Source organism: Sinocyclocheilus anshuiensis, unplaced genomic scaffold (assembly GCF_001515605.1).
Source record: "Sinocyclocheilus anshuiensis isolate Anshui unplaced genomic scaffold, SAMN03320099.WGS_v1.1 scaffold1463, whole genome shotgun sequence".
NCBI classification, from domain to species: Eukaryota; Metazoa; Chordata; class Actinopteri; order Cypriniformes; family Cyprinidae; genus Sinocyclocheilus; species Sinocyclocheilus anshuiensis.
The window spans coordinates 64,923-75,854 of NW_015536784.1; the positions used below are offsets into that span (position 1 = coordinate 64,923).

The 10,932-nt window shown below is 33.9% G+C and overlaps 1 protein-coding gene across 1 annotated transcript in view; it reads left to right on the forward strand.

Annotated features, from left to right (window-relative positions):
* Positions 1 to 10,932, forward strand: part of LOC107655487 (collagen alpha-6(VI) chain-like) — a 32,459-nt gene that overhangs the window by 12,983 nt on the left and 8,544 nt on the right. The window contains exons 11-26 of the mRNA XM_016442978.1: positions 846 to 917; positions 2,218 to 2,244; positions 2,437 to 2,481; positions 3,336 to 3,389; positions 3,531 to 3,593; positions 4,911 to 4,976; positions 6,080 to 6,133; positions 6,928 to 6,963; positions 7,359 to 7,424; positions 7,538 to 7,600; positions 8,437 to 8,499; positions 9,250 to 9,312; positions 9,427 to 9,477; positions 9,682 to 9,717; positions 9,854 to 9,916; positions 10,104 to 10,166. Coding sequence (XP_016298464.1) covers positions 846 to 917; positions 2,218 to 2,244; positions 2,437 to 2,481; positions 3,336 to 3,389; positions 3,531 to 3,593; positions 4,911 to 4,976; positions 6,080 to 6,133; positions 6,928 to 6,963; positions 7,359 to 7,424; positions 7,538 to 7,600; positions 8,437 to 8,499; positions 9,250 to 9,312; positions 9,427 to 9,477; positions 9,682 to 9,717; positions 9,854 to 9,916; positions 10,104 to 10,166 — 885 coding nt within the window. The remainder of the gene's footprint in view (positions 1 to 845; positions 918 to 2,217; positions 2,245 to 2,436; positions 2,482 to 3,335; positions 3,390 to 3,530; positions 3,594 to 4,910; positions 4,977 to 6,079; positions 6,134 to 6,927; positions 6,964 to 7,358; positions 7,425 to 7,537; positions 7,601 to 8,436; positions 8,500 to 9,249; positions 9,313 to 9,426; positions 9,478 to 9,681; positions 9,718 to 9,853; positions 9,917 to 10,103; positions 10,167 to 10,932) is intronic.

Genomic DNA, 10,932 nt, shown 5'->3' on the forward strand with positions numbered 1-10,932 from the left:
GAGGAAAAAAAAAAATCACCATGTTTTTAGGAATAAAATGTTATATAAAATAAGGCAAATTATATATGAACAAACCTTTCTGTAAAAACTGTCAGAATATAGATGGGAAAGTTTGGTGTATGCAAGGGCTACTGAAGTGGAGAAAAAGTCATTTTGGGAAAGCGATTTTAAGAATATGTGTTGAAATCTACAGACACAAATAGATAAAGTGCAATAAACACGTAAATAATACACGTTTTAGAGCAACCTGATCTCATGAGAATTCGTATGTATTTTATGTAAAATGTGATTCTACAAAACATAAAATAAATAAATAAAATTATTGTGATTGCATTACAGTATTCTTTATACTGAACATATTTTTAAGCAATAGTTATGGTTAGGTTTAGAGGTAGGAGTGGGATTAGTGAAGAAATCTCTTTAATGCTATATTGCTACTAAAATGATCATTTTCATGCATATTTTGGTCCGATACATTTTATATCTTTTTATATTCGCTATAAAATGGGTAGGTTTAGGTTTGGGGGTAGGTTAAGGAGGCAAAAAAATCGAAATTGCTTTTCGATAAAATTATAAAAATGCATTGATATAAATATCTTAATGATATAAAAGATTTGTAAACCTTTTTTTTTATAGCTGTAAATACATTGTAATTTTACTATTTAAACGTTGTTATACGTCCAAATTGTACGTTTCAGCATCAATCAAAACATACAAAAATGTACATTTTGTGCTTGTAAACTTTACATACTAATACCTACATATAAACAATGAGGCTGTTTAGAGAGGATGTAGGCCGTATATGCTATGGATAAACGATCTTTCTCCCATCTTGTTTCTGGCAGGGAGAGCGAGGACCACCAGGGCTGAATGGAACTAAGGGACACAGCGGTTGCCCTGGAAACAGAGGAATAAAGGTAATGTAACATATTATTATCATTGGAGATGCATCTCTTGATGTCGTTTTTATCAGTGCAATGTTCTGGGGTCCGTTCTTCGTGCCTCGCTTAATACATCTGAGATGATTTGACAGATGCCAGATCATTTAATCGTGATAACTGATCTCTGGCTAATTATGTTCTTCAAAAAGTTTGCATATTTGATTCAAATATCTGGATGAAGTTGTCTGAAGTTACTCCGTGTTGACATGCTCATTGGGAGGGTCAGATATATCGATACTCGAAACCATGATCAGCAATGCAGTGATTGGCTGGTGGCGAGACAGCAACGTAATTACATCATGTAATTAAGATCAAGGAAACAGCCAAGCGAGCAAAATGACAAAAAAGTTAATAAAATGTCAATTTGTTTGTTGATTCCCAATTATTTTTCACCATTTCTAGTATTTGTATACAGACTTTGCATTTGCATGTCAAAAGTATTGTAATGAGCAATTCATTTACTTTTGAAGTGGATTTGTTATACGTGACAGCATTAATTAAAGTTTCTTAATCCGTAAGATCCATCTTAAGACATAACTGACTGTTTAAATTAATTGTGCATTATAAAAGCATTTTGAGATTTGAGAAGTGAGTCTGCATCTCCTGCGATGCATTAAAGCCACCCGCATAAAAGCTCACCATTTAAATAATGCATGGCTCGGAAGAACTGTATGTAATGTGTGTATGACTGCAAAAAAATTGAGATAATTACATGAGTAAACCCTCCATGAGTAAACTTGTAAATAAAAAATGTATTATTATTATTATTTTTTAAAAATTATGACAGCAACTCCAGGATGAGCTTCAAAGAACCTAACAATCCTGGATCATGTCAAATCATCAACAATAAAATCCAGCTAACTGAGTAATCCACGTATGAAGAACGGGCCCTTGCTTGGAATTTCTGGATTTATCTTAGTATGCAAAATAGTACAGTACCGTATGTCTTCATACACCACTTGCAAATAGAACGTTAAACTGGTACTTTTTCTGTTTTTATTTTCAAGAACTAACCATTAAAAATAAGATTAATCAACAAATCCAAAATTTTAATATAAAAAATAAAATGGTTTAATATTTTTGTTATTTGGTGCAAACACATTTATACATTAAGTGTGACTGAATTAATTGTTTTAGGTATAGCATGACTATTACTAACTGCATGGCTAGGATATGTTTATGTCAGCGTTTAATGTTCCTGTATATGAGGACAGATGAGATTATGTTTTACAGCTGTGCTGAATAAAGGAAATGTTTTTAAATCTCATTTCAATAGGGCCAGAGAGGCTACACTGGAAATAAAGTGAGTAACACGAGTTATTATTCTATTCACTGGCTGTAACAGTTACTATTCGGATAAAAATTTACACTGAAAAAGACACAATTATTTTATTAGGGTCATAAGCACAAGTATAAGTTTTATTTGTTTAGTGTTGTTGATTACTTCCCTAAACAGACTGTAAGTGTGTGTGACCCTTTGACCTCTGTCTGACAGGGAGAAGATGGGGAGGATGGGCTGGATGGAGTGGATGGAGAACAGGTCACATCTTTATTTATTTCTACACTTACATTCACAGTATCACAAATGAAAATGAATGTACTATATTAAAATATAAAATAAATATATATAAAAACAGAGAAATATAAAATGTACAGAAAAATAGGACTGATATCTAAATGGAAATCAGGCTTTCGTTCTGTGCAAATCAGTTTGAGTCTCGTTTTCTGTTTTTGTGCATGAAAACAAACACATAAGCAAAGTCACCATTGGTAATAGACACTTATTTGCATGCAAGAAAGTTCCTAATACACATACACACAATTCAAAATGCATGAAAATGCAACTATTGATGTCTGATTTTGAAAATAACAGAATTAAAATCCTACATTTTATTAAATATAAAGTTATACCTTCCGTAAAGTATAAAATTCCCTCTTTTGATTGATTTATTTATTTGCCTGTTATGTATGGAATCAATTTTCTGCCAAATTATTGCAGTGACAAATAAAACGTAATAAGCGTGAAACCAAACTTTAAAAACGCAAGTAAAAATATATTGCACAAAGTTCAAAAATGAAAGCAAAGTTTTCAGAATAGCAAAAAATGGTCACGGATCGAAAAATAATAAGCGTAAATCAAAAAAGTAATAATGCATTTAAAAAAAAAAAATAAGCATGTATCAAAACTTTAAACACATTTAAAATTATATTGCGCAAAACTAAAATATTAATGCAAAATTATCCGACTTGCACACAAAATCATGTTTTCCTTGGTTATATTTCTCTTTTTTGACCTATGAAACTGCTCAGTCGAGCACCGCATCGTCACTAAATGAGTTATTGAGTCATTTGATTGATTCACTGTACTCTGTTTACTGTTTCTGTTGTGTGCAGGGTGATGCTGGCCTAAATGGGCTTCCAGGACCTAAAGGAGACCCAGGCAGTGCTGTAACTACGTTATCACACACACATTACAAATGCCTGTTTTGTTTGATCACAGCTGTCTATTTATGTATCACTGTTAATATAAACAGGAAAAATGTAAAAACAACCCAGTGGCTTCCTCACAGTATTATTTCTGTTATTCAGAATATGAAGGGTTTCAGAGGCAGTCCTGGACCTAAGGGACACAGCGGAGTGAGAGGAGATCCTGTAAGTATTTCTCTGTGTTTATAGTAGCTGTTTTTGGCCATCTAAACTGCCTGACTTGATTTGTCTGTATATGATTCTCTGGATGGGCTGGATGGAGTGGATGGAGAACAGGTCACATCTTTATTTATTTCTACACTTACATTCACAGTATCACAAATGAAAATGAATGTACTATATTAAAATATAAAATAAATATATATAAAAACAGAGAAATATAAAATGTACAGAAAAATAGGACTGATATCTAAATGGAAATCAGGCTTTCGTTCTGTGCAAATCAGTTTGAGTCTCGTTTTCTGTTTTTGTGCATGAAAACAAACACATAAGCAAAGTCACCATTGGTAATAGACACTTATTTGCATGCAAGAAAGTTCCTAATACACATACACACAATTCAAAATGCATGAAAATGCAACTATTGATGTCTGATTTTGAAAATAACAGAATTAAAATCCTACATTTTATTAAATATAAAGTTATACCTTCCGTAAAGTATAAAATTCCCTCTTTTGATTGATTTATTTATTTGCCTGTTATGTATGGAATCAATTTTCTGCCAAATTATTGCAGTGACAAATAAAACGTAATAAGCGTGAAACCAAACTTTAAAAACGCAAGTAAAAATATATTGCACAAAGTTCAAAAATGAAAGCAAAGTTTTCAGAATAGCAAAAAATGGTCACGGATCGAAAAATAATAAGCGTAAATCAAAAAAGTAATAATGCATTTAAAAAAAAAAAATAAGCATGTATCAAAACTTTAAACACATTTAAAATTATATTGCGCAAAACTAAAATATTAATGCAAAATTATCCGACTTGCACACAAAATCATGTTTTCCTTGGTTATATTTCTCTTTTTTGACCTATGAAACTGCTCAGTCGAGCACCGCATCGTCACTAAATGAGTTATTGAGTCATTTGATTGATTCACTGTACTCTGTTTACTGTTTCTGTTGTGTGCAGGGTGATGCTGGCCTAAATGGGCTTCCAGGACCTAAAGGAGACCCAGGCAGTGCTGTAACTACGTTATCACACACACATTACAAATGCCTGTTTTGTTTGATCACAGCTGTCTATTTATGTATCACTGTTAATATAAACAGGAAAAATGTAAAAACAACCCAGTGGCTTCCTCACAGTATTATTTCTGTTATTCAGAATATGAAGGGTTTCAGAGGCAGTCCTGGACCTAAGGGACACAGCGGAGTGAGAGGAGATCCTGTAAGTATTTCTCTGTGTTTATAGTAGCTGTTTTTGGCCATCTAAACTGCCTGACTTGATTTGTCTGTATATGATTCTCTGTTTGTGTTAATAGGGTGCACCAGGAATAGACAACACATTTCCAGGTACAAAAGGCGAGAGGGGAGATACTGGGCTCCCGGTGAGGGTCTTTTTTTTATACTCCTTCTGGAAAATGTTCTCAAACTCAATTTGAGTGACAGAATGTTTCTAACGATGTGCTGTAAATCAGATGTTGTATAATTACATTCGTCCTGTGTTATTATGTATGCACACTACCAGTGCTGCGCTATCTAATCCTTGTTTAATATTGACTAAAAAACATCTAATTCAAATGTCCACTTAATCTGTAATATTGGGCCATTTCTTTAAGACAGAAATGCTATAGCCGCTGTAATTTCTTGAATATGTGGACATCAAAAACGTGTAAACTCAAGAGTGAGAGTTTGAGCTTTTATTTTGAAGTCAAGATGAACAGTTAGCATGTTCAGAAAGATATTGATGTATTCTCCTGTGTTTGTGTAGGTTTATAAATGATTTACCTTACAAATCTGATGAAATGGTGTACGTAAATGAACAAACCAGAGTAAACAGCCATCACATCACATCACATTTTTTTAACACAACCTATAGAATTGTTTTGTTTTGAGTGTCTTTCAAATCATTTTAAATTTATTTATTTTGATAACTGTGTTTGTCTGTGTGTGTGTGTGTATATATATGCTAACAGGTATAATAAAGTTCCAGCTGAGATCTTTTAGCGAATTTTGTGCAATTCCTTAGATAGTAGCCTACATAACTTGAAGCAGACATAACTGTTAAATCACAAAAAATAAATGTATAGCCTTTATTTGTCGACGAGACTGGCAAGCACGACGGACGTCTCCATTTGTTTTATTTGGCTGTCAAAGTAGGCACGTTCACAGTTGTGATTAATTATATACTGTATGTTTAACGTTGTTATTTTTAACTCCACTAACACATTTGAGCAATTTGACATGACACGCTTGTTGCTGCTTCCCCTCTGAAATGACTTTCCTCCTTGGCTGATGTCACCAATTGTTCTCACTTTAACTTTTTTGATTAAAAAATACCTAATTAAGAGGTTTAATGAAATACAATCAGGTGACCAAATATGAGAAACATATCAGATTTAGAATGTTTTTATTTTTCAACGTGTTTCAAGATTATCCAATGTGTGAATAGTATCAGTAAAAGTGTGTTATGACTGTGTTCTGTTGTCAGGGTGACCAGGGCACTGTTGGACCCCCAGGCAGACCTGGAGATAACGGTGATCCTGTGAGTATTACCTGTACTAGTACTGTAGTGGCTTCTAACTGTAACTACATTCTCAGAAAAAAGGTACAAAGCTGTCACAGACGCGGTATTGTAAGGTACAAAAGCTAAAAGGTACATCTTTGTACCTTATTTACCCCTAAAATGTACATATAACCCTTTTAAAGAGTAAAATCCTAGTTTTGTACTTTTTTCTGAAAGTGTATAGTTTCTGTACTATTCAGTGTCACTCTATGCTGAGATAGCTTAATAATCTTGCTAACACATTTGTACACAATATCATATTACGTTTTAGATTTTACAGGTGTTACAGGTGGATATATACTACCATTCAAAAGACTGGGTTCAATTTTTTTTCTTTTTTTTAAAGAAACTGATACTTTTATTCAAAAAGGACACATTAAATTGATCAAAACTGATAGTAAATACATTTATAATGTTGTAGAAGATTTCTGTTTTTAATAAATGCTGCTTTTCAAACCTACTGTTTATCCAAGAATCCTGAAAAAAGACACCGTATCTTAGTTTGCACACTTTCATTAAGCAACGTAACCATTTTCAGCTGTGATAATAATGAAAACGTTTTCTTGCCAAATCAGCATATTAGAATGTTTTCTGAAGGATCATGTGACACTGAAGACTGGAGTAATGGTGCTGAAAATTCAGCCTTGCATCACAGGAAAAATAACATTTTAAAATAGATTAAAATATATATTAGAAAAACAACTTATAATAAAATTAATTAAATAGGTATAAAGATGTTTTATCCTAGATAACTTCTCAGTGTATTTTGGTAGGGTGCTCCAGGAAGAAAAGGCCGACCAGGATTGCCGGTAATGTAGCATGAAAAAACAAACAAAGATTCTGTTCTATTCAGTTCTGTTCTATTCTACTTGGTTGTATTTTAATTGAATCTATTTCATTTTTTCTAATATTGTCTGTTCTGATCTACTCTTAATTCTAGCATATTCTATTGTTTCTAATATTCTTGTGTAATTAATAATAATAATAATAATTATTATTATTATTATGATTTTGTTGTGTATTATATTAAATAATCTATTCTGTTCTTTTCTAATTTATGCTGTTTTTCTCCTTTCAATTCTAATATGCTATTCAAATAGAAATTCCATTATTATTGTTGTTGCATGTGATATTTATTATATTATGTAATCTATTCTGTTCTGCTGTTGTAATGTGGTAATGGTAAATGTGTGTATGTGTATAGGGTGAATCTTCAAATGAAAAAGGAGAAGCTGGACAGCGAGGGCTTCCTGGTTATCCTGGACAAGTGGTGAGAACTAGGACATTTCACCTTTATTTAAAAAGAAACACACAGATAAGAGATGTCCGATGTTAGTGTTTGATTCTATGACCTGTTATACCTCCCTGATCTTTTTTGTTCAGGGACCACCAGGCTCAAAAGGGTTCCAAGGAGACAATGGTCCTCCGGGTGCACCTGGAATTCAGGTGTGTATTCAGTTGTTTAAACTAGTTGTAAGAGGCGCCACGTAGGATTTAAATCAAACTTCGCTTATCAATTCATACATAAAACACGTGCATATACACCTATAAATTACTCACATATACATGTATACTATTGGATGTTCAAAAATATATATGAAATACACGTGCACACTAATATGAAATCCATGCCAATGCATCTTATGTTAGTAATGAATGCATATACACTTGTTTATAACTTGCGTATACATATATACTTGACGCACATACACCTATAGACACTCGCTTATACATATAAACTCGATCCATGCATATACACCTACAACAACACACGCACATACATATAAACTCGCTGCATGCAGACACACCTATATACTCGCATATACATATAAACTTGATCCATGTGTATATATATACACCTATAAACACTCGCACATCAATATAAACTCGATGCGCGCATTCACATCCATAAAACACACGGCGCATACATACAAAATAAAATTTACACTGAGATGCCTTCCGTTTGCACTGAAAAGTTCACGCACATCCACATATGAAATCACTTGCATATATGTACAGTATACAACACATCTAAAGCATGCGTCTTTCAGAATTGAATACGTTTGTGAATTTTATTTTGTATGTATGCGCGAGTGTTTTATGGATGTAAATGCGCGCATTGAATTTATATTTATGTGCGAGTGTTTATAGGTGTATATACATGGATCAAGTTTATCCTACGTGGCGCCTCATATAGTTGCATGTTCATGTTTTACCCTTAGAGTATAAAGCACATGATATAAAACACATGAATGTTGAGAGAATCATGTGTGTTTTCATAGGGTCCCTTTGGCCCACCTGGACCTGAAGGTTCAAAGGGAGGTCGAGGATCCAGAGGGCCAAGGGTATGGAAGACTGTTGTATTGAAGTTTTTTTTCTTACTTCCTTCTTTCTCTTTTCCTGATTCTGTGAAAAATGCATGAGGTTGTTTCTTCATCGTAACAGATTTGAAGAAATTTAGCATTACATCACTTGCTCACCAATGGATCCTCTGAAGTGAATGGGAGCCGTCAGAATGAGAGTCCAAACAGCTGATAAAAACATCACAATAATCCACAAGTCATATTTGTTTAGATGTGTTTTGGACTGTTTCCACTTGTAAACGGTTCTTGATCTGCTCCTGATTTAGAGAAGACCATAATTTAAAGCAATATATTATGGATAGAGGACTCATATTTTAGCAATGGAAGGAATAGTTTGAATCTTAATTTGTTTCTGACAAACACGCAGCTTTTCACTTCACAAGATGTTAATTGATGGACTGGAGTGGTGTGGATTACTTGTGCATTATTGTGATGTTTTTATCAGCTATTTGGACTTTCATTCTGACGGCACCCATTCCCTGCAGAGGATCCATTGGTGAACAAGTCATGTAATGATACATTTCTTCATATCTGTTCTGATGAAGAAACTAACTCATCTACATCTTGGATGGCCTGAGAGTCAGTAAATTTTCAGCAAATTTTAATTTTTGGGTGAACTATTCCTTTAATACCTGGTTGGTCTCCAGTATGTTGTGTAGAAGTGCTGCAGCCATATAATGCTGTAAAGAAATGCTGTGCTCCTCTTTTCACACTGTCCCTGCTTGTGTTTAGGGTCCACCAGGTGACCCGGGGCCCAAGGGAACACTGGGACCAAAGGGATTCAAAGGGCCTCTGGTCAGTTGTTGCATTTGACGCATTGCTGACTTGAAAATGATAAAATGCCCATCTAAACTATATGAAATAGTTTTGTGCGACTTTCCAGTCTAATGTATGACTTTATGTAAAAAGGGACAAGATGGAAGAGACGGGTATGGACCTGCAGGGCTCAAAGGACACAAGGTATCTGTGCTATATCTGAAACATGCTATAACTTATTTTACAAAGCGATTTATAAATATAATGCAATTAACATCAAGAGCAAAGCTATGCACATGAGCAAAGTGCAAAATATCATTTTCTGGAAAATACACACAAATTACTTTTTTTCTCTCTCTTTTGTGTATGTTTATGGATATTCAACTAACAGAATAAAATTGCTTTCAGGGAAACATTGGATACTTTGGCCTCCCTGGTTTGCAGGTCTGTTAAAGCTAGTTAAACATCTGTTGCAGCTCATCACTAGGCATTTTATGTAATTGTAGAAATGTTAATAATAATAATTTCAAATTAATATAACATTATGTAACATTATTAATATCAGTGATTATAATAATAGGGTGAGGATGGTACCGAAGGATCCAGTGGAAGTAAAGGACATAAAGGTTATCGAGGAAAACCGGTACACTTTCATTTAATTTACTTTTTGCTTATTTATTAATGTTTTAAAAAGTTAATGTTCAACAAAACAATCATGTCTTTTTAAATTATATTAATTTACTTAACATTATAGAAAAGGTTCTGTATGTTTGCAGGATACTTGTTTGAAATTTATGCAGTTATGTTGTATTATGTATTGATGTGATCAGGGAAACACTGGTCTCCGAGGTCCTCCAGGTGCTCCAGGAGAGAATGGGATGGACGGACACAGGGTCAGTCAATTGCAAACACTTTCTTACAGAATAAATAAATTCTTATATACATCACAAAACATTGTCAGTTTAACCCTCTGGTCCTCTTCGGTCGGAACTGACCGAAAAAAATATGTTTTTAATTTTTTGCTTCATTGGAATGGGAAGACACTTGGTGACTTTTGTAAAATTAGTTATGTGAACAAAAAGAAAATCATGGACATGATTCGAATATGTTAAAGAGTTGAAAAATAAAAAAGTAACACTTGGTACCTTCACATTCAAAAATGACTGTGGAAAAAATAGCTCCTAAAAATTGTATAAATGTTGCATAGAATCATAAAATCCTCTAAAAATTCTAAATAATAATAATAATAATAAGAAGAAATATATATTATTGAACAGAAATATTTTACATTGGTTTTCGTGAAAAAAAAAAAAGGTTACATTTCAAGGCTTTGTCACTTTTGACTGCAAAGATATAACAAAATGTCTCAGGTTACGTATGTAACCCTAGTTCCTCGAGGGAACGAGACGCTGCGTCGAAAACGCTAGGGGAACCCATTCTGCGACCCACGCTCTGAATCACATGTGAAATCAGTCCAATAGCTGAACGGGACGTCACGGCGGATGACGTCATGACCAGGAAGCTATAAAAGCACGTGCGGCGGAGCCAGCGTCAGCTTCTAGGAATGAAGCAAGCGCCGGCAGGGATGCTGGAAGTATGGCACCGAGACGCAGCATCTCGTTCCCTCGAGGAACCATGGTTACATACGTAACCTGAGAC